This window comes from Chiloscyllium punctatum, chromosome 14, assembly GCF_047496795.1.
Source record: "Chiloscyllium punctatum isolate Juve2018m chromosome 14, sChiPun1.3, whole genome shotgun sequence".
Classification (NCBI taxonomy): domain Eukaryota; kingdom Metazoa; phylum Chordata; class Chondrichthyes; order Orectolobiformes; family Hemiscylliidae; genus Chiloscyllium; species Chiloscyllium punctatum.
This window is the reverse complement of record NC_092752.1, coordinates 8,613,026-8,638,131: the sequence shown is the minus strand read 5'-3', so window position 1 is coordinate 8,638,131 and position 25,106 is coordinate 8,613,026. Positions and strand designations below refer to the sequence as shown.

General features: G+C 40.4%; 1 protein-coding gene across 2 annotated transcripts in view; it reads left to right on the top strand.

Annotated features, from left to right (window-relative positions):
* grid2 (glutamate receptor, ionotropic, delta 2) overlaps positions 1–25,106 on the top strand; it is a 978,162-nt gene that overhangs the window by 911,720 nt on the left and 41,336 nt on the right. For both annotated transcript variants that reach the window (XM_072583858.1, XM_072583857.1), the window contains one exon: positions 11,288–11,454. In XM_072583858.1, coding sequence (XP_072439959.1) covers positions 11,288–11,454 — 167 coding nt within the window. The remainder of the gene's footprint in view (positions 1–11,287; positions 11,455–25,106) is intronic.

Here is a 25,106-nt window from a genome sequence, read left to right as displayed (position 1 = left end):
TTGAAAATCAATGCTTAGTCAAACTGCTTTTGCTGCTGTCACTTGAAAGATAAAGTTAAAAATCACACAACACCAAGTTATAGTCCCAAGTTTATTTGGAAGCACTAGCTTTCGGAGCGCTGCTGTTTCATCAGGTGATTGTGGAGCAGGATCATTGTTGGACTATAAGCTGGTGTTGTGTGATTTTTAACTTGATTCACCCCTGTCCAATATTGGCAACTCCACAACTTGAAAAATAAATGTTAGACAGGACAGCGGAGGAAATTCTCTTCCAAAATCTGCAAGTGATACTCAGGTTTTTTTTACAGGCAGACAAAACCACAGTGTGACACATCATCTGAAGGACAGCAGCAAAACACTTCTTGAATGCTGTCTCAGCAACCTCTGCGTATTGGGGTGGCTTGTTTCCATAGATGTTCAATAGGTCCCGAGTGGCTAATGAGTCTAATGCAGGAATCACAGACTCTGCCACATGCAGGGTCAGTGGAGATTGAAAGGTCGGTTAGTTGGGGTGTTTTGGAACACTCTCCGTCCAACATCTGTCCATTCCAGAATTTCCAAATACTTTTGGTGCCTTCCCAAAATAACTTTCTGGTCAGCCACAAGCCACGGATTCCCATGAGTCATCAGGGCTGTTTGACTCTTCCGGGATACTTTTTGGACATCCCTAAAGTGTTTCAATAGTCCTCCTGGGAGTGAGGATTTACCATCTGACCCTCTGACTCAGCAATGAGATGGTAGACATTCAGGTGAGATGCACATTTAGCCATTGTGTTCCAAAACTCAGTCTGCTTTCCAAATCTTTGTTCCCCTTGCAAAATTCCTGATGAAGGGCTTTTGCCCGAAACATCAATTCTTCTGCTCCTCAGATGCTGCTTGACCTGCTGTGCTTTTCCAGCACCACACTCTCAACTCCAACCTCCAGCATCTGCAGTCCTCACTTTCGCCAAAGATTCTCCAGACAAACAATAGTTGAAGAAATGCATGGTGAAACAAATTGTTTCTCACCTGTCTTCCTGTCATTTAATGTTGTCAAAGCTCACCTTTGGAACAGTGCATCCAAACCATACACTGTAGACCAAGAAGAGATCTAATTAAGACTAAAGACGATTTCTGACAAATGAGCAACTTAATACAGGGTTTAATAGAAAGGTCCTAATTTCAATGCATCGGAGTTGGCAGAGTGAATTACAGAAGTTAAAGTACCAAAGGGAGCCATTCAGCTCTTTGGAAACCCAGCATGGTCACCCAACTCGCTTATTTAGTTTGTAACCCCACGAGTTCCTTATGTTGACTTGTCCAGTGCTCTTTTTGAAATTATCCATGGATTCAACTTCCAGCAGTTTCTCAGGTGGAAGGTTTCAGATCACAGGTTGAAAACAAAAGCTTTTCACCTGCCATTTAGATCCATCACTAACCCCTAAATCTCTGAGCATTAACCCATTCACCGCAGGGAGTAGTTTTCCTTTCTACTCCATCAAAATTACCCATTGTCTTGAGAACATGTGCTCAAATTGTTTATAATGTTCCAGTTCAAGAGACATGGGAGGAAGAGCACTAAAGTAAAAATTCCACTGCTAATTGTAGTCAACATGTGAGGATGATTCAAAGCATTCCTGGTTCTCATCTCCCACCCTCCATTCTCGTGAGGTCACCCACAATTCTTCAGTCCATAATCTGACTTGAGTGAAGTCCCATTCATGCATCACCTCACAGTGTTATATTACCTTGTGTTTAAGGAACGCCTTCATTTTAAAATTCACATCCTTATTTTCAAATCCCTCCATGACCTAACACTTTCCTCTGTAACTTCCTCCTGCCTTACAACTCTCCAATAGATTTGTGCTCCTCCAATTCTAGCTAGCTGTGCATCTTGATTTTCACTACTCCAGCAGCAGCCATCCTATTCTCAGCTGCCCTGGACTTCATCTCTGGAATACCCTTCCTAAACATTTCTACCTTGCCACCTCTCTTCTGTCCTTTAACACGACCTCTCTTCTCTCCTTTAACACACTCCTTAATAACTGCTTCTATTGATGAAGTTTTTGGTCAACTAACCCAATGTCACTGATGAATCAGTGTCAAAGTTTATTTGATAATGTTATTGTGAAGCATCTTGAGATGGTTTACTACATTAAAATCTCCACAGAAATGCAAGTGAAGATTTTGTCTTGAAGAAAGCTGAGGTAGATCATTCCTGCTAATTCCAACGCCCCTCCTTTCCAATTGGAAATTTAAAAATAAAGTCACTGGGACCTGCAGGAATCTATTGCTAATTGGTATTTTATGAATGTGGAAAGGAGCACTGTGTTTCATTTTAATATCATCATTCCTCACAGGGCATTTATTTGCGATGTCACTGTACAGACTAACAGACATGTCACAAGGGATTTTCTTTTAGTGTGGATGATTGCTTAGAACGGAACAGCTTTGACAAAAGAAAATGGACAAATGTTGCAAAAAGTATTCATTGTATTTATGAGAAAATGAACTGCAGACAAAGCCTGTAGACACACCATTCGAACTTGATCTCTAATATTTCTTCATTTTAATTGTGGTGGGAGCTCGATCGTTCCTTAGGCAAGTTAGTCTGCAAAGAAGTGATATAAGATGATTATACTTTTATTTACACTTTGCCTTATCACATCCAAGCAGCAGCAGGTGTTCCACAGAGCACTTCCAACTGTGAGATGGAGATTTCTTCATAGAATGGCACTTTATAAGAAATATTACCTGTCTGAAAATTATGACACGTGGATCAATAACATGGTCCCACTCCACCAGCTCAATATGATGAGTAAGAGTTTGGTGGCATAATGGCAACGTTTCTGGATGAGTAATCTAAAGATCTGGACTAATGTTTGGAGAATTGAAGTTCAAATTGCTGTGTGTGTTTGAGGACATTTTAATTCAATTGATTAATAAATATATAATGAAATGTCAGTCTCATTAGTAATGATCTTAAGACTGCCATTTTGTCATTAGAAACCCATCTGTTCAGAGATATCCTTCAGAGAAGGAAATCTGCCACCCTTAACTGGGCTGGCGTACACATGACTCCAGATCCACGGCAATATAATTCACTGGGCAGCACGGTGGCTCAGTGATTAGTACTGCTGCCTTACAACACCAGGGTGCCAGATTTGATTCCACCCTCAGGCAACTGTCAGTGTGGAGTTTGCACATTCTCCCCATGTTTACGTGGGTTTCCTCCGGGTGCTCTGGTTTCCTCTTACAATCCAAAGATGTGCAAGTCAGGTGAATTGGCCATGTTAACTTGCCGATAGTGCTCAGGATGTGCAGGCTAGGTGAATTAGCCATGGGAAATGCAGGATTACAAGGATGGGGGTAGTTCTAGGTGGGACGCTCTTCAGAGGGTCAATGTGGGCTTGATGAGCCAAGTGGCCTGCTTCCACGCTGTCGGGATTCTATGATATGTAACTTGCCTAGTAAGCTATACAGTTTCAAAAGAAATAAATAATAGCTTTGTTCAGATCCCAAAAATCAATGAAAAGAAACAATTCAGCCATCATATGAATGAAGTGCAGAGCAATTTGACTCCAGTGGAACAGAAACTATTGCTCAATATCAGGAACTCTCAGAAGTGGAGTGGGTTGAATGACCACTTAATCCATTGATTTTATTGTTGAATGGCAGTGGGTGAGTGTGATCCATTTCAATGTTCTTTTGCTCATTGTTTTACACTCAGACAACTGAAACTTAGGAATGCATTCTGACTTTGAAAGAGTCCTGTTTTACTGATAGCGGTTAAGCTAGTATCAGGGTCCTAGAGTTCTATGAGCTGTGATAACTGCATTGTTAAAATAATAGTTGGGAACATGCTGAGAAATGGGCACATATTTGATTTTCTGAAGAAGCAGCTTGCTTTTATTTATTCCTTCACAACATCAGAGTGCCTCCAAGTGTCCTGAACCTGAAGTATTGAGGTTTTACAAGAGTCAATTGTATACAGAAGGCTCCCACAGGCAGCAGTGGGATAAATAATCCATTTTAGTGATGCTGGTCAGGAGACAATTCCTGTTCTCGCCATGGATCTTTCCAATCTGGCTAAAAAAAGGCACTCGAAACCTTGATTTAACATCTCACTGTAAAAGGTGGCACTTTTGACAATGTAGCACTCCTTCAGTATGACACTTGAGAGTCAGCCTTGATTCTGTGCTCAGGGGAAGGGTTTGTGCCACCGTACATGCGCTGGTACAGAGGAAAGCAGGGACAAGCATTTGTGCTGCTAGCTAATGTACCCTCAAGCCATTTCCTAGAGGCAGAAATGGCAACAGGCATGTAACTAATTTAGTGGAACTGATGATGTATTGAAGCCTATTGTCAAAGGCTGACTGAAATATCCTAGTTGGTTAGCAGGTTGAGAATGAGTGTTACAACCATTCTTGAGAAATGTTTCGCAACTTGTTATACTTCTAAACCGGATACCCTGACTCATTAAGACCCCAGGTGCGGAGGAATAAACAGCCTCCCCTTCTTTCTTCACCCACTGCCTCTCACCCTGCTTTGACCACAATAACATTTATTTATAAAGGATTCCTTCCCTAGTGGATATTTTGTCCCAGACCAAAGGAAATAAAGTTTCAAAAGGAACCAATTTAACAGGTGTTCTTGAGTTAACAAAAAGTGGGAATTTATCAGTGTGAGAAGAAATCACAATATAACACACAAGTTAGTAATAGGAAGTGAATCCAAAAACTGCAAGTTAAACAATGAGTGGAATGTGGACCACTGATTGTCAAGCAGTCAATTTTGAGTAGATAGTGGAACATTAAAAGTGGAGTAGTTGATTTTGAGACTCTTGGTTTTACAGGTCAGCTGAAATTCTGTTGTCCTTTTTCCTTTTGAATTGGTTTGTTAATCAGCTTCTAGTGCTCAACGCAAGAGAATCCTGTGCCTGCAATGCAAGGGTGATGAGTGGTCGTTTCTTAGACTATGATGTTTGTAAGACATCAACACTCAAACTAAGATTAATACATAAAAACATCTTACTCCATGAACACACACAGACTAGGGTTAAACTCACTTCTAACTTCTGTCCTTGTGTCTTCCTGAACTGGACTAGCCGTTTCAGTACTGTGACTACAAGAGCAGGTCAGAGGCTAGACATTCTGCAGCGGGTAACTCATCTGCAGTCTTATGAATCCCTGTCCATTATCTACAAGGGACAAGACAGAATTATGGTAGAACATGCTTCACTTTCCTGGATGCATGGAGCTTCAGCATCACTCAAGAATTTGACACCATCCAGGAAAAAGCAGCCCAATTGATTAATACCACATTCACAACCATTCATTGCCTTCAACGCTGAAGCCATGCCTACCATCAACAAGTTGCACCAAGACTTCTTTAACAACACTTCTCAAACCTGCAACCCCTACCATCTAGAAAGACAAGGAGAAAGCGAGGACTGCAGATGCTGTTGATCAGAGTCAAGAGTGTGGTGCTGGAAAAACATTGCAGGTCAGGCAGCATCCAAGGAGCAGGGGAATCGATGTTTCGGTTTTCCTCATGAAGGGCTTATGCCTGATACATTGATTCTCCTGCTCCTTGGATGCTGCCTGACCTGCAGTGCTTTTCCAGCACCACACTCTCATCTAGAAGGACAAGGCCAGCAGATACATGGGAACACCACCACCTGCAAGTTCCCCTTCAAACTACTCCACCTTGACTTGGAAATGCAATGCTCTTCTGACGGGTGTTGTCCTCCAGGATGTTGAGAGTTGGGGATTCAGTGATGCCATAAGACTATAAGATATAGGAGCAGACTTTGGCCATTGGACCCATCAAGTCTGGTCTGCCATTCAACCATGGCTAACATGTTCCTCAACCAATTCTCCTGCCTTCTCCCAGTAACCTTTGATATCTTTACCAATCAAGAACCTATCCATCTCTGTCTTAAATACACAAAATGACTTGGTCTCCAGAACCCTCTGTAGCAATGAGTTCCACAGATTCCCTACCCTCTGGCTGAAGAAATTCTTCATCATCTCAGTTCTAAATGGCTGCCCCTTCTCTCTGTGCCCGTGGGTCCTCGTCTCTCCTACTGGTGGAAACATCTTCTCCACATCCAGTCTATTCAGGCTTTTCAGTATTCTGTATATTTCAACCAGATTGCCCACTCCCCCATCTTTCTAAACGCCATAGAGTACAGACCCATTGCTGTCCCTTCAGTGTCAATTGTGTCAAAATCCTGGAACTCCCTCTCTGACGGCACTATGGGTGCACCTAAACACCAAAAACTGTGGTGGTTTAACAAGACGCTCACCATCCCCTACTCAAGGGTATTTCTGGAAACACAATAAATGTTGGCCAACACAGTGACACCCAAATCCTGTAAATTAAGAAGAAATTGAAGTGATGACTTTCAGTCTCTGGAAACAATTGAGTCATCCATTGAGTCCTGCCTGGCACATTGAAGCCACAGGCCAACCTCTCAACTCACCTAAATAAGCCACCACGATCCCTGAATGATTTTAACTGCCAGACCTAATTTCAATAGCAGTTCCCAAATGTGTGCTATCAAAATGACCATGCATTAGGCACCTCTCTGATTTGCCCTTTGACCCCAATAGTAAGGAAATAAATGGTTCATATCATGCAAGGATAATTCAAAATTGCCTGTTTTATAGCATCATGCAATCAGATGTATTTTCTCAGGCTAGTATTGGTCACCAGTTCAGAGCTTTAGCTCATACTCATGAATTAGACACAGTTACTTAATACAGAACTCAAGTATCTTACAATACACTTAGGAGGAGGCAATATTCATTCTGGAGCGTTAATCTAGAGACCCGGGGAAAGTTTTGGGGACCCGGGTTCAAATCCCGCCACGACTGATGGGGGAGTTTGAAATCAATTAAAAAATATTCTGGAATTAAGATTCTAATGATGACCCATGTGATTGTTGGGGAAAAAACCCACCTGGGTCACTAATATCCTTTAGGGAAGTGTTATGAAGGTATACAGAGGTGTACTGTACCTTTAAGAGAGTTGAAGGACTTAGCAAACACACACAGTGTTGGAGAATTTACAATGTAACATTTGGCCCAACAGCTAGCAGTACTTAGGTTGCTATGAAACAAAACAACTTCAAATTTGGTCAATCAGTTTAAATTATGTCCCAAGATACTAAACTCCAATCAAGTTCGAATTTAGTATTTTGACAATATTGACACCAGTGAAACAATCTGATGCTTTGGGTATATAAAATCAAACATTCTGGAACAGTTAGTCAGAGTGGCGAAGAGCGGCAAGGAGAGCTGTTGAAAGACCAACAGCTGTAGGCTGCTAGTGAGCACTCTCTGAGAACTATCTGTCTAGATAAACAGTTTGCACAGAAAAAAAATATGGACACTGACCTGGAGAGCAAATCTACTGGGGAAGATACAAAGAGAAGATTCGACAGCTGGCTGGTGTTGAAATTTGAAATTTTCAGTAAATCTTAATTGGGGGTTTTAACGGACTAATATTGTAGAAGGGAAAGTAAAAGACAGGTTAGAGAAAGGAGTTGTAAGTGGTTGTTAGTTAATTATTCTTTGTTAGACTCTTAAAAAGATGTAAATTTTTACTTTAAATAGTGACTTTTGAGATAGTTCTTGGCCTCTTGAATTTTAACAGATTACAGCAGGGGTTAAATCATTTCTGTGTTGCAGGTTCAAATTAGCAGGGGGATTTACCCTGTGTCATAACAGAAGTAAACTACCATCCTTACCCAGTCTGGCCTACATGTGACTGCAGACCCACAGCAATGTGGTTGACTCCTAACTGCCCTCTGGGCAATTAAGGATGGGCAATAAATGCAGGTCTGTCCAGTGATACCCTCATTCGGTAAATGAGTAAAGAAAAAACAATGATGACATTGGCAGTTTAAGAATACATCAACACTTTTTATTCAAGTATCATCTTTAATATCCTTAGACATTGAAAGTTAAAAACATGTTGCAGCATTAATAATTCACTTCATCATATTGACACAAATTCATTGAAGACGTTTGGAAGGCGAGCCAAATGAATCTCAATCAACTGCTGTGAAGGGGACACTTCCATAACTACTAATGCTCTGATTTTACATGCATTAACTGCAGGTGTATTGAAGCATGAAGACCTGACAGTGTGTAATGTAGCACTTCGTGGGCTTTAGGTGCTGATGCATTTGTTAGTCAGGGAGTTTCAAAGACTGGGTTTTCCCCTCTTTACATTTCAGCATTACTCTCACTGGGACACAGTTGATGAGCAATGAACCATTTTTTTATGCCTTGCTGAGAGAATGGCATCACCTTTCAAGACAATCCGTCATTGGCTTACAGCTTTGTTGTTGATAGCATGAAACTCCATCAGTTGAAACAACAATGACAAGGGTAATGTGGCAGGTGGTTTGCTTAATGGTTCTACTGTAATTTAGGGAATGGATGGAGGCAGAGAGAAATATTAGAGATGCAAAGTGGAATTAAATCAGTGAAGGCTATGTTTCGGAGTGCATACATTTCATTTCCTTTCATCCATCATTTGTCAGGCACAATATTAATGCTTCAGTTTGATGCATTTAGTTCCTAACATCACTGCATCACCAATGCAAAACTCATCAATGATTCAGTACCTTTACAGTGATCCAATTGGGAAGGATAAAGCCACCATGTAAACTTCAAATAACATGGTTTTTTAAACCACATGGAATGTGGGAAGCACCGGCTAGGCCAGCATTTATTGCCTATCCACAATTACCCAGAAGCCTTCAAGCGACAACCTCATCATTCCAGATCTGGAGGTACATGGAGGTCAGGCATAGAAACAAATAATTTAGGAACAGGTGTAGACCATTCAGCCCCTTGAATCTGCTTCATGATTCAATATGATCATGGCTGATCATTCATTTGAGTAACCTGCTCCTGCTTTGATTAAGTCATAGAATCCCTACAGGTCATTTGGTCCATTGAGTCCACACCAATCTTCCAAAGAGCATCCCACCCAGACCCATCCTCATCCCCCAACCCTATCCCTGGGACCCTGCATTTTGTATGGCTAACCCACCTAGCCTGCACATCCCTGGATGCTATGAGCATTTAGTATGGCCAATCCACCTAACCTGCACATCTTTGGGCTGACATGGGGAGCTTTCTCCTCATACCTTTGATCCCTTTCACCCTGAGTAACTATATTGAATGCCTATTTGAAAACATTAAATGTTTTGGCCTCAACCGCTTTCCATGGCAGAGAATTCCACAGACTCACCACTCTCTGAGTGAAGAATGTTTTCGTCATCACCAGCTAAGGATGGCAGATTTTAATCCCTAAGTGACAATGGTGAATTGAATGAATTTTTATGGCGAGGGTTCATATTCACCATTAGACTAGCTTTTCAATATCAGATTATTATTGTATATGATATATGCGCATGTCTCCCGAAGATTAGACTAAGCGTCTTTACTAGTGCGGTGATATAACCATGAGTCCGCCATTGCCTAAATTTTTGTTGAACTTCTCACTATTTCTAATAGATGAATTGGTTGTTATAAATGCAATGACAGTAACATAAATGACCATAACATCAATGAGAAATCTCAATCTTTAAAAGAAAACAGAAACAATTTGCATTTATATCATCATTTTTGTGATTGCAGAATGTTCCAAAGCACTTTCAGTGAATGAAGTGCTTTTTGAAGTGTGGCCCCGGTTCCAGTGTAGGAAAGGCATCAGTCCCTTTGTACACAAACAGCAAAATGAAGTAACACCCAGATTGCATGATTTAGTGACGTTGGGATTGAATGATAAATATTGACCTGGACATCAGCGATAACTGCCCTGCTCTTCGAGTTACCCTCATGGGATGTTTTTATTATAATCTGAGAGAGCATACTAGAACCTTAAATTAATATGTTATCCTCAAGTCAGCACCTCTGACAATGTGGCACTCCTGCAGGTCTGCACTGTACTGAACTGTCGGTGTGGATTTGCATACTCAGTTGTTGGAATGGTGCTTGAACCCACAACCTCTTACTGAGAGGTGACAGTGCTATCCTTGATTAGTTCTTGATTAGTAAGGGAGTGAAGGGTTACAGGGAGAAGACAAGAGGTTAGGGTTGAGAAACGTATCAGTCTTGATTGAATGGCAGAGCAGACTTGATGGGCCAAATGGTCTTATCATGCTCCTATATCTATGGTCTTATTCACTAAGCCATTTGGGGGGCAATTTTGAGTTAGTTCAGTTGAAAAATATTATGGACATCAAATCGTCATGCAATGTTGATTTATCAACAGCAATGAGACCAGAAAACGCAGCTGTGGCAGTATCTGTGGGGAGGAAACAGAGCTAACAGTTAGGATTTTTCCAAAGGCTTCAAGATCCCAAAGGCACAATAAAATAGGGGTCCCAAGCCCACACTTGCCATCAGTGAATTCAGCTCAACAGTTTCCACAGAGGGTTTTCTGTTACATTCCACTTAACATCTTACAATTAGTCAGCATACACTCCAATATCCATTCCTATACCCAGGTCACATATCCTTGCTATCATGCCCACTTCCAACTTATTAGCAATAAACAACTCCATCTCATCGTCAACTCGTGCACTGTTGAAATCATCCTCCATGTCTTCATCACCTCAATAGTTGACTATTAGATTTCACTACTGACCAGCCTCCCATTTTCCATACACTTAGAATGATCCAATATTCTGCCTATCTGAATATTAACTTTCTCTAAACCACATTCATCTATCACTCCTGTACTCACTAGCTTACATTCAATTTATGGTTAAATAACGCCTGAGTTTTAAAACTTTTGAACTTGTTTCCAAATTATTTTCTGGCCTCGCCCCTCCATCTATGTGCAATCTCTTCCAACTCTATGTCTGTCCAGGATATGTTCTCTTATAATTCTAGCCACTTAAAAATCTCTAATAGGAACATCTTTCATTGCCATGCCTTCATCTGCTTATGCCCAAATCTTTGTTATTTTCTGTGTACTGGATGTTCTTTATTTACTTTTTCAAAATCCTTCTTAAACACTTTATAATTCTGAATGCATCACTTTCTTATTCAGTTGGAGCTTCAGTAGCAAGTGACAATTCTCTTGGACTGTGGAAAGATTATCAAGTGAGAACATCTCAAAACCTCAACTTGAAATAATTATAGCACTGCTTTGATTTGAATTAAGGCAGAACAGCTTTTCTATTCTCTTTCACCATCTTCACTTTTCCTCGCGAAATGTTTGCCTACAAAAGAGAGATACAAAAGAATTTGGCTAAAATGTACTTTCTTACTCACAGGTGAAAGCTGGGAATTATGCCTTTGTTTGGGATGTGGCAGTGTTAGAGTATATTGCCCTAAATAGTCCCGACTGCTCTCTGTTCACCGTTGGCAACACCCTGCCTGATCGAGGATACGGTATTGCTCTCCAGCACGGCAGCCCATACAGAGACATTTTCTCCCAAAGGTAAGATTCCACAAATTGAAGATAGTTTATCATGTGTGTTTAATCAGGTACTGAGCATATCAAATAAAAAATAGCCTATAAGGAAAATTCCAGCGGGGAAATAACATTTTTTCTGATGGATAAATGCACACTTTCTTGCAGTTGTACCATTTGTAACATCTGTTTTGCTTCAATGTGTTTAAGAAAGCGCAAAGTGTTAAATCTCACCATTGTGCCTTTACCAAAATTTATATTTTTATAATGTCTTTCAACTATTTTGATCTTTATTTGAACTTTTGAACTAATATTCTTTAGCATATAACTGTGGGAGGAATGGAAAGCTGCATGGAGAAATCAAACAGAGACCACATTGATGGACATCTACCATAATTCCCTGAAACAGGATTTCTTCTTCAAATGTATCCTAGAGGCAAATACTTTATGTACTTGCAATATGTACTTTTTATTTTTTTTTAAGCAACATCTGTGGAGGACTGATCTATCCCTCTGAACATCAAATCTTTCATCTCCTTTAGAAATGTGCTCCCTTTCACAGACCTTGTGATTCTCATAATAAGCCCTTCGATATCATCTCCTCGATATAGCAATCTCCCCTGTAAAAGGTTTGCCATTTATTCAGCAGCTTCCACAACCTGAAGACCCAAAAGAGCTTTACAACCAGTTAAATATTTTTGAAGTGAAATTACTACTTTATGATCAGTAAACCTGGCATCCAATTTGTGCACAGCAAGCTCTCACAAACAGCCCTGTGATAATGATCAGATAATCTGTAACTGTGACGTTGGCTTATGCAGAAATATTGATTAGAATAATAGGGATAAACTGCTCTTCTTTGAAATAGTGCTGTGGGATCATTGTATCTGACTGAGAGAATAGATATGGTGCCAGTTTGATGATTCATCTATACAGTATTTAATGGTTTGCTTTCATTCATGTTTAGATTACACTAGTCTAATCACTGAGCATCCCACATTGCTAAACATTATCGGAACAGCTAGTGAGTCATGTGGCTGACTGCACACTAACAGTTTTGGAAGCCCAGGAATCCTGCAAAGACACAGCTTATGTGAAACTTTTGTAGAGTTCTTGGATGTTTTCAAGTTCTGTCAATATACGGTTTAGATTTGGAGTCATCTCCATATGACGTTGAAATGAATCAGAAAAATAAGACATCTAGGAACCCACCCAAACAAGACACATTACGGCAGTCTAAAAACTGGATGATCTTGTGATACAAGCCTTTAATGGTGTTGCAGTTTACCACTTTGTGTCCCATTGCAGTCGTACTAAGGCAAGCCCTTGAAGTCAAATCGATCAGGTACAGTAACACTACAAAATCTGACCCATGAATACCAGCAGAATCCACTACAACAGACAATCAGAACAAAGGCCCATTCACAGCAGCAACCTTGGTGTCCAGCATCATGACAAATGATGTTGGGGGTGAAGGGTTTAAGCCATAGCTTGATTAGATTAGATTAGATTACTTACAGTGTGGAAACAGGCCCCAACAAGTCCACACCGACCCTCCAAACAACAACCCACTCAGACCCATTCCCCTACATTTACCCCTGACTAATCCAGCTAACACTACGGGCAATTTAGAATGGCCAATTCACCTAACCTGCACATCTTTGGACTGTGGGAGGAAACCAGAGCACCCGGAGGAAACCCACGCAGACACGGGGAGAATGTGCAAGCTCCACACAGACAATTACCCGAGGCGGGAATTGAACCCAGGTCCCTGGCACTGTAAGGCAGCAGTGCTAACAACTGTGCTCTGTTCTGTAAATTTAGAACTGCTGGAGAAAATATCCTAATGAAGATCTTATGCTTAAAACATTGATTCTCCTGCTCTTCGGATGCGACCTGACCGGCTGTGCGTTTTCAGCACCATTCTTCGAGTCTAATCTCCACAAGTAACAGTGCATCATTATTTACCTTCGAACAATGGCACTTCTGGTATACAGATGTAAGATTAAGCTGGGTTGATGAACTTGTTTTATTTTTGCCCTGACTTTTATCAGAATCCTATTTGAAGTTGGCTTGGACCATTTCCAAGTCCATTTCCCTACTTCACTTGGATATCCAAATTTCCCTGTACAAATCTCTCAACAGTAACATTGAATTGTCATTCAAGAAGACATCAGATGATTGTTTAAATAGAAACAATATTCAGAGCTATGGAGAAAAAGGAAGAGATAATGAAGAGATAAAGGAAGTCATAATGCCCTTTCACAGAGCTGGTGTACATGATGGGCCTCTATCTGCACTGTAACAATCCTGTGATGTTGCAACCCCTACAACAGGAAGATGTGAGATTGGCTCATGTACAAAAAAGGAAGCTATGTTCCTTCAAAGACAGATGTTGTATGCCATGCTGGAATATTGAAGAGACACAGAACTTTGTATCCAGTTCATAGAGTTTCTACAGTGTAGAAGCAAGCCGTTTGGCCCATCAAATCTACACTAACCCTCCAAAGATCTTCCCACTGAGGCCCATGCTGCATGGTGGAGGCACTGTATTTAAGATGAAGTGTTAAACTGATGTCCCATCGAATTTCTTAACTGGATGCAAAAGACGTAGGAGCAGAAATAGGTCTTTAGAAACATTGTTTGGATTTTCATTGGTGTTTATCCCTCAGCCAATATCACACTAACAGGCTCAAAAACTGGAAAAGCCCAACTTCTGTTTTTTATTCCCGATTTACACCATCCGCAGTTCTTTCAGTTTTCACAGTAACAGGCAATCTGATCCTTCAGCTCATTGTTGTTTATGGGAGCTTGCTGTGCACGTATTACCAGCTAGCTTTCTTACATTCCAAAACTCTCTGCGCTTCAGAAGTTGCATTGTTGTTTTGCACTTGGAGGCATCTTTCATTTTGCCTCATTTCTAGGTTAATGTTGGTATAAAGTGCAAGAGGTATGTAAAATATTACTGGGTAAGAGCAGAAAAACTTCTACTTGAAAAACAGAAAGTGCAGGGCAAACTCAGCAGGTTTGGCAGCATCTGTGGAGAGAGAAATAGAGTTTATGTTTTGTGTAAAATATGATTTAATTTTGTTTCTCTCTCCTCAGATGTTGTTTCTTTCTAACTTTTTTTTGCTTACTTTTTCTTCAGATTTCCAGCATTCTCAGTATTTTGCTTTTACTTCCAACTAAAGTAAGATTGTTTCAAGGTGCTACAACAGATCATTTTCCTGAAAATAAATATCAAACTGACATACAAGTACATTCAAAGAGCAATAACAGCTTGCAACACAGTAGATAAATGCAGAAAAGTATACCATAATATGGAGAGGAAGCATTCATTATCTTTGTCATTCCCATCCTTTACAAGGTTATGGTAAAGTTGATGAAAATTGGAACCATCTGCCTTCTTCCAGACTTACTGCCTTCTTACAGAACTTAACGTAATGTCTTTGCTGCATTGAGAACACAATTTCTTTAAGCATACCATTGGGATATTATTGAGAAGTCACAGTGTTTGTCTTTAGTTACAGGTTGATGCTTTAGTATCTGTCTGCAGTAGGCTTCATAATTGTTCTTCATAATGAGCTGGGTTCAATCAGTAAATACCTGCTCCAGCATAAAAATGAATCTCTACGTCATTGTATTTGGTTCTTGATGACTGTTACAGTTTAGAAATGGTAATTTATCTTCTTTGGAGAGAAATCAGAGTCAACGTTTCGGTCCAGTGACCCTTTCCCCAGAACACCAGTTCTGAGGAAGGGTCACTGGACCCGAAATATAAATTCTGACTTCTCTGTACTGACGCTGTCAGACCTGCTGAACTTTTCCAGCAATTTCTATTTTTGTTTCTGATTTCCAGCATCTGCAATTCTTTTATTTATCTTCTTTTCTCAGCATTAAGTTGGTCCTCTGTAATCAAATTTATGCAGAGTTGTAAGCTTAATTCTGCATGATAAGTACTGAATCTGTTTGAGATGAATGTTCACTTTTAGTGCTCCTGTCATAGATCTTTCATCAGATGAACGCAAGTTCCATTTATTTTGAATGCAGGATCAGAAAACTCCAAGTTTGATGAGATCTGCCTTTTGCTTGATACATGTTTTAATTACCCATTTAGTATGAATAGTTTCCATTGGAGATTGTTTAATATATTTGCATTTACCACAGAAACATTAAACTGATTGATTTAGTCACATAGCGATACTTGATTTGTGAACCCCTCCCCCACTCATTAAGCCTAAATCAGGTCAAATCTGTCAAAAGTAACAATGGAAAATGCATGCACATTAGATTAGATTCCCTACAGTGTGGAAACAGGTGCTTTGGCCCAACCAGTCCGCACTGACCCTCCAAAGAGTACCCCACCAGACCCGTTTCCCTCTGACTAATGTACCAAACACAATGGGCAACTTAGCACTGCCAATTCACCTGACCCGCACATCTTTGGACTGTGGGAGGAAACTGGTGCACCCACAGGAAACCCACGCAGACACAGGGAGAGAGAGGAATTGAACACATGGCTACAGGGATGGTGCAGGAGGGAGAGTTTTGGATTCCTGGATGATTGGGGCTCTTTCTGTGGTAGGTGGGACCTCTACAGACAGGATGGTCTTCATCTGAACCAGAGAGCTGGACTGAGAGGTGGCAAATGGAGTTTAATGTGGAAAAGTGTGAGATGATTCACTTAGGAAGCAATAACAGGAGTGCAGAGTACTGGGCTAATGATAAGATTATTGGTAGTGTAGATGAGCAGAGGGATCTCAGTGTCCATGTGCATAGATCCCTATAAGTTACCACCCAGATTGATAGGACTGTTAAGAAGGCATGTAGTGTCTTCGCTTTTATTAGTAGAGGAATTGATTTTTGGAACCATGAGGTCAAGCTGCAGCTGTACAAAACTCTGTTGTGGTTGCACTTGGAGTATTGTGTGCAGTTCTGGTCACTGCATAATAGGAAAAATGTGGAAGCTTTGGAAGGCGATCAGAGGATCAAAGGAGATTTACCTGGATGTTACCTGGTATGGAGGGAAGGTCTTACAAGAAAAGGCTGAGGGACTTGAAGCTGTTTTCATTAGAGAGAAGAAGGCTGAGATGTGACTTAATTGAGACATACAAGATAATCAGGGGGTTAGTTAGGGTGTACAGTGAGAGCCTTTTTCCTCAGATGGTGATGGCTACCACGAGGGAGCATAACTTTAAATTGAGGGGTGATAGATATAGGACAGATGTCAGAGGTAGTTTCTTTACTCAGAGAGTAATAGGGGTGTGGAATGCCTTGCCTGCAACCCGTAGTAGACTTGCCAACTTTAAGGACACTTGGATAAACATTTGGATGATAATGGAGTAGTATAGGTTAGATGGGCTTCAGATTGATTTTACAGGTTGGTGCAACATCGAGGGCTGAAGGGTCTGTACTGTGCAGTAATGTTCTATGTTAATTTTATGTCTATGTTAACCTACAATGCTGTTGGGGATGGAGTTCTAGGATTTTGACCCAACAACAGTAAAGGAACAGTGATATATTTCCAAGTCAGGATAGTATGTGCTTTTGTTTTTCTTGGTGCCAGAAGACATCAATTTGGAAGGTGACCACCTACCAGATCCCTTTAATTCCTGAAATGATAAAGACTTGCAGATGCCAAATATGATTGGATCTTAAGGACAGATGTCGAGAAATCCTGCGGCGTGATTGGCTCATGGAAATAAAATAGGATAAACCTCACTCTATCATTTTGAGCAGTGACCAACCACATCTTATATCACAGGGATAGGGTCAATATATGATCCTGGGGAATGATGGAATATGGAGTGCCTTCTCTTGCATTTGAAGAGCCAAACATTTATATCAGGAATGAGACATACTTATTCCTCCTCCAATCTCCTCACTTGCTTCTTCAGGAAGTAGAAGTGACAGGCCAAAGAGATGAGGATTCTTTGGGAATTGATTGGTATTGGCTATTTTCGATCTGAAGCTGGACCCGTGCCTGGTGCAAGCAGATGTGGGACTGTTTGGGTCCTTCACAAATGCTTCAGGTGGATGTCCAGAGTGGGCAGGCCAAAAATGCAACTCTTCTAAACTGCCATGGCAACACAATGGGCTTTTTGGGCAAAGAAAAAGCCAGTTCCCTCTGGAGTATTTGTTTTTCATCTCAGAGTATAAATTTAAGGACTTACCCTAATTGGAATTCAACACCATTCAGGCCAAGACAGCCCATGCGATCAACACACCATCCACAACCTGAAACATTCATGCTCTCCACTGCCAGCACACTGTGCTAGAAGAGTTTATTGTCTCCAAGAGATACGCTAGCAGCTCACCAAAGCTCCATCCAAAGCTAGAATCTCTAACACTCAGAAGGACATGGGTATCAGAAGCCACCTGCAACTATGTACCTCCCTCACCCCTAACCTCACACCCACTCCAGACCCTCCTGACTTGGAATGATATCACTGTTCCTTCATTGTCACTGGGTCAAAGAAGTGAAACACCCTTTTAACAATATTGTAAGTTTACCTACATTATATGGACTGCAACTCACCATCGCCTCCTCACCAACAATTAGGAATGGACATTAAAATGATGGCTTAGCCAGTGATACCCACATCTCAATAACAAGTTTTTTGAGAGTTGTTTCACATTTCATGTAATCTTTGAGTTTAGCTGAGCCAAATGTACTGTAAAGGAACTTTTTACTCCCCCATTTTGGATAAGTCCTACTCCCAGGGCTCAAGATAATTAGGTCACTCTGATGAAAAAGGGATAAGGGATAAGTAAATGAATGATTTTTATGCCCTGATCTTAAACATTTGAATTTTAATGCAACTTCCCATTTTTTGTTCGACTTCATTTTAATTAATGTATCAATTTATAGGCTGTAGATATTGCTGCCTCGGCCAATATTTGTTGTCCATCCTTACTTTCCTTGATGAAGATGGTGAAGAGCTGCCTCTATGTGCTCAATGCTGTTAGTGAGGGAGTTGTAGAGTTTTGACCCAGTGACATTGAAGTCAAGATGGTGAATGGCTTGGAGGAGTGGTGGTGTTCCCATGTATCTGCTGTCCCTTGTCCTTCTAAATGGAAGTGCTTGTGGGTTTGGTGCTGTCTAAGGAGTCTTAAGAGTTGTTGCAATGTATCTTAAATATGGAACATCTGGCTATCACTGCGCACCAGTGATGAAGCTCGTAAATGTTATTAAAGGTGCTGGATGGGCCGTTATTCCCTGGACAACAGCAAGCTTTCTGGGTGTTGATGGAAATGCACCCATCCAGGCAAGTTGGGAATATTCCAACATATTCCGGATTTATGCCTTGTCGACTGTGGAATGAGGAATCGGGAGATTGGTTAACCAAGAAAGAATTGTCAGCTTTTGACCAGCTCTTGTCGCTGCAGTATTTATCTTCCTAGTCCAGTTCAGTTTCTGGTATTTGTAACCCCTGATATTGATAATAGGGCATTTAGTGATGGCAGTGTTATTGAACGTCACAGGGCCTGGTTAGATTCTCTCCTGGTACAATGCAAAACAGGAGCACAAGGACAAAAGCGATGGACACATAGTTTGAATTAAAGTGCATTTGCATATGTCCTTTCATATCCTCCACCACTGATGCTCAGTAGCAGCAGTGTGTACTATCTACAAGATGCACTGCAGAAATTCACCAAAGATCCTCAGACAGCACCTTCCAAACCCATGACCACTTCCATCTAGAAGGATGAGAGCAACAGATGTATGGGAACACCACCAACTTCAAGTTCCCCTCTGAGCCACTCACCATCCTGACTTGGAAATATATTGCCATTCCTTCACTGTCACTGAGTCAAAATCTTGGAATTACCTCCCTAATGGCATTGTGGTTAACCCACAGCAGGCGAACTGCAGCAGTTCAAAAAGGCAGCTCACTACCACCTTCTCAAGGGGCAACTAGGGACAGCCAATAAATGCTGGGCCAGCCAGCCACGCCATGCCTCACAAATGAATTTTTTTAAAAGTAAGTCCAAAGGTTCATCTATGGCCAGTAAGATACTCCTGAAGTGTGCTTATTGTTGTAAAGTACGAAATATGGGAGCCAATGTGGGCACACATGACTTTACAAACACCAGTGGAAACAGATTGTCTGTTTTACTGATGTGGGCTGTGGGTCAGATAATGGCTAGTTAATAGGGAAAACTGAGATATTAACCTTTTAGTACTTCTGTACTTGCACGGCAGAACATAACTTTCTCTGCCAAGTTGACGAGCAAATGCAACAAGTTTTTAAAAGAATAATAGCAAAATGCTGCAGATGCTAAAATCTGAAACAAATGCAGAGAACGCTGAAGAAACTCAGCAGGTCTGGCAGCAACTGTGGACAGAGAAACAGAGTTAACATTTCAGATCTGGTGTGACATTTCTTCAGTTCTCTATGTTTGTTTCAGGTTTCTTAAGCAGTAGGGGCAAAATATCATTTTCACAACGCTGATGGCAGAACAGAGAGAATCAGGCAGCAACTTGTTGATACGCACAGTTAGCCACACATCTGCTCTTCTCTTGAAGTTGCTGAACTATAACTCACAAGAACTGCATGCATCATTAGCCTTTTCTGCTATTTTTATAATAGATTATAGCCTAAAATTCTACCAGAAGCCTTCCAGGAGTTGGCTCAACAGAGACAAGAATAGAACAGAGATGAAAATATAAACTAAAGACTGGTCATGGGTAAATCAATCACAATTTATTATTTCCTCACATTCTCAGAATATTTGATTGACCCATTTGACACAGCGGAACCAGAATTTCAACAGAAGCATTTTCTGCATTACCAATTCCAAGACCAGAAACTATCAGTTGCTCTGTTTTGAATTTTTCACCAATTGCTGAATAGCCTACACCCTGCAGAACCAATAGGAACACTCTGTCAGCTGGTTATTGAAAGGATAATTTCTGACATGTCTGATCCTTTTGTTTTCCCTTCATGGGATGTGAGCATCATTGGCAAGGCCAGCATTTGTGGTCCATCCCTAATTACTGAGTGGCTTGCTTTGGCCAGTTCAGAGGACACATGAGAGTCAATCATATTGCTATGGGTTTGAAGTCATGCATAGGTCAACCCAGATAAGGATGGCAAATTTACTATTGTCACAATTGAGTTTGGAGTCACACCATAAATATAAATGAATTATGGAGTCAGTGAGCACAGAAACAGACCTTTCAGTCCAATTCTCCATGCCAACCAAGTTTTCCAAATTAAACAAGTCCCACTTGCCTGCATTTAGCCCATATCCCTCTAAACCTTTCCTATTCATGGACCAATCCAAATGTCTTTTAAATATTGTAACTCCACCTGCCTCTACCACTTCCTCTGGCAATTCATTCCACATATGCACCACCCTCTGTGTGAAAACATCACCCCTCAGGTCCCTTTTAAATTCTTCTCCTCCCACCTTAAAAATATGCCCCCAAGTTTTGAATTCCCACACTCTCAGGAAAAGACCTTTGCTATTCACCTTTTCTATACCCCTCATGATTTTATAAACCTTCATAAGGTAACTCTTCAACCTTCAACTGTCCAGTAAAAAAGGCCCACCCGAGGCAGCCTCTCCCTATAATTCAAACCCTCCAGTCCCGGCAACATCTTGGTAATTATTTTTTGAATCCTGTCTCTCAGAACCCCTCCAAAAGCTTGCTCACCTCTGATGTTAGACTCTATAGTTCCCAGCCTTTCTTAAAGACACCACATTAGCCACCCTCCAGTACTCAGGCACCTCACCGATAGCTGTACATGATACAAATATTTCTGTTCAGGGCCCTGCAATTTCTTTCCTAACTTCCCACAACTTCCTGGGATACATTTGATCAGGTCCTGGAGGTCTATCCACTTTAATATTTTGTGACACCTCCTTTTCTATAATTTGGATCAGGGGTTCAAGACATCAACATTTATTTTCCTGAGTTCCTTAGCCTCTATTTTTCTCCACAGTAAAAATTGGTGTGAAATATTCGTTGAGTATCTCTCCGATCTCCTGTGGTTCCACACATAAATAAGCTCGGTTAATCTTTAAGGGGCCCTATTCTCTGCCTAGTTGCTGTTTTGCTCTTAATGTATTTGTAGAATCTCTTTGGATTGTCCTTAAACTTATCTGCCAAGGCTATCGCTTACTCCCTTTTTGCCCTCTGATTTCCCTCTCAAGAATGCTCCTAAACCCCTTATAATCTTCAAGAGATTCACTTAATCCCAGTTGTCTATACCTAACATATGACTCCTTCTTATTCTTGACCAGAGCTTGAATATCTTCACTCAGCTATTGTCCCTACTCTCATCAGCCTTACCCTTCACTCTAACAGGAACATAATGGCATGTTCCAATACATGCCCTGGGGTCATCTGCCTTACCTTTAAGACCCCTTGCATTGAAATAAACGCAATTTAATTCTTGAGAGTTACCTCGTTCTCGGACTTGCTCTCTTTACCTACCTACCGATTGCATACTTTATCTGTAGAAAGTGTAGAATAAAAAGATCCATTGACCAGCTTTCTGTAGTAACCAACAAATTCATTGATTTATGATAAATAAAATGTATTCAGCAGAGTCAAAACAGATTACACAGACCAAAATATGAAATTATAACTTTAACCATTCTAAATAATCACTGCCATATTTCTCTGCAGAAAATAATTTTGAAAAATTGACAGTTCAGCTAAATAATGATTAGTGCTTGAAGTAAAAAATGGATGCTATGGGTAATGTTCCAAATGCTTCCTATCTAGCATTCTTGCACAGATTGACAAGTGTCACTAGTCACAGCCAGTTGTCACTGGGATATGATATGCCAATTCAAAAGGCTGAATTCCCAGCTCCTGCACTTAGTTGTTATGTTCTTGTGTTCTTCAAAAGTGCTGTTTGTTTACGAGATGTCAAGAGAAATTAATCTCAGATCCTTTCAGGCTCAATAGCTGCTTGCGGTTTTCAGTTATTACACAGAATTGTAAAAAGAATTTCTCAGAAAGGGTGCAAAAGATGAGCTGAGGGTCTTGTTGCTTCATTAGATAAGTGCTTCATGCTCCCCACCTCGGCAAATTGGATTCCCAACCTTTTAAAAAAAAATCCACAACTCCTGATAGCCATAAACATAGATATGTGATTTTCAGTAAATCACAGCAGTTAATGGAAAGCATGTGACTTCCAGTGAATTTACTCAGCTTAACTTATGTGATTTCCAATTATGTTTTGGTAAAGGAAAGACTCCCACTGTGTCATTTCAATGACATGTTTTTTAAAAAAGCAGATTCAGGTACATTCCCAGTGCTTCAAAATGAATCAATTTTCATAATCCTGTAGACACAAGCCTTCATGAAATATTAATAATGGAAGCATTTTTTCATAACACTTCCCTGAGGGATATTAGCAAAGCAGATGGGTCTTTAACAATAATCAATGGTAGCTTCACGGTCACCCCAGCTGAGATTTTATTAATCAAGTTTTGATTCCACCTGTTGCCCTGGTGGGAATAAAACCCAGATTCACAGTTTATTAGCAGAGACCTTCAGAATTCAATCCGTATTCCCACTATGCCATGTTCTCCCTGATTTGAACGCATGCTGCTGGTGAAGAATCTAAAACGTGCAGCTATATTAGTTCTCTCCTTCCACCCAACGTGACTTTTGATTAGAGTGAAGGTGAAAGAGCGTGATCATTTTATGCTGCTACAACAGGCATGACAGAATCTCATTCAGCACAAGGACCATTCAGCTTGCCACAAAACCAGAAATCTGTTTTGGTGCACACTTATTAAAGAAAATACTTTTTTTTACTCTTAAACACTCTCACATTCAAAAGGTTTCTATTTACATTTCATCAGCTGACTACTGTTTACAATGACTTCGTAAACTTTAAGTGCAGGTTCAGTGTTAAAGACACTGTACAAGAAGTTAGTTCATCAGCAAGGTTTTCATTCAGGTTAAGGCAGGGAACTCATAAGAAGCTCCATGGAGGTCCCTGGTGTTGTCTTTCTGTGACACAACATTCTCAATCAAAAGAGTCTATTGGAATCCCTTAGTTTCAGGCATCTTCTTAAATTTCAAGTCCAGGAGTGTCTTAATTTCCATGCCCCACTTTTTAAGTGAACTGGATTCAATTCCCGCTTTCCCTCCATTTTCTCGGCAGTAGGTTAAGGGAGGGAGTTTCTGGGGCAATTGACCAGACGGAAAGGGATCTGAAAGGACAGGACTGGTGCAATTGTTCTTTGTCATTTTGCTAATCTGGAGAATTCCTGTTCATTAAAACATTACAATGGAAAGGTTCACATTCACACTGTGTGAACTCTTCCAAAACAAACAGTGACCAGAGCAATCAAGGCTGACGCTCCAGCACAATACTGAAGGAATGTTACGCTGCCTGAAATGTCATTTTTCAGATGAGATGTTAAATTGTGACTTCCCCCCATCTGCCTTCTCTAGTAGATTTTAAAAACCCATGGAGTTATATCGAAGAAGGGAGAGGGGAGTTATTCCCACTTTCCTGGCCAAGATTTAACCCTCAACTCAACACCACAAAAAATAGATTTGGAGATGGCGGTGTTCAACTGGGGTGTAAAAAGTTAAAAATCACAGAACACCAGATTATAGTCCAACAGGTTTATTTGGAAGCACTAGCTTTCGGAGCACTGCTCCTTCATCAGGTGGTTGTAGAGTATAAAATCATAAGACACAGAATTGATAGCAAAAATTTACAGTGTGATCTAACTGAAATTTTATATTGAAAAAGACCTGGATTGTTTGTTAAGACTCATCTTTTATAATGAACATGTTGGTTTCAGTTCTATCATATGTAAATAGCAGAACTTTTTTTAAAGTTACATTCTCAAGTGAACTCAATTGTTAAAGTTCACTTGAGAATGTAATTTTTAAAAAAGTTCTGTGATTTACATATAAAAGAACTGAAACCAACATGGTCATTCTAAAAGATGAGAGATTTAACAAACATTCCAGATCTTTTTCAATATATAATTTCAGTTACATCACACTGTAAACTTTTGCTATAAATTCTGTGCCTTATGATCTTATACCCCACAACCACCTGATGAAGAAGCAGTGCTGCAAAAGTTAGTGCTTCCAAATAAAACCTGCTGGACTGTAACCTGGTGTTATATGATTTTAACAAAAAAAAATGAGTATTTGGACATTATCATATAATTCCTTTTGTTGTGACTATCACGTTTCCTACAGCACATCAGTGACTGTACTCCAATAAGATTTAATTGATTTTTAAAGCTCTTTGAAATGACCTGTCAACATGGAAAAAGTTTAACACACACAAGTCCTTTTTACTTAAGTTCAACTCTGAACCATTTAAGGAGATGTTAGGATACCAGGTCGGTTTTATGGAGCATCTTGAATGTGAGAAGAGAGGAGATGAGATCTAGGGAAGGAATTCTAGAGCTTAGCACCCAGGCAGCTAAAGAGATGATCATTGCTATGGGTAGGCTAGCTCTCTACACTGTGTGAGCTACTGTTCATGATAAAGGTTGCAACTGCAAACCTCTTTAAGTGTAGGAAGCATTACTTGGCTTGCTTATCTAGTGTAGCAAAGAAAAGCGCTTCCTAGTCTAACAAGATAGTCTCTCTCATAATTAATAAGATATCGTTTATTGCGTGTTAGCAGCTAGTTATAAAGTATACAGGAATAATAGGCATTACTACAGAAATG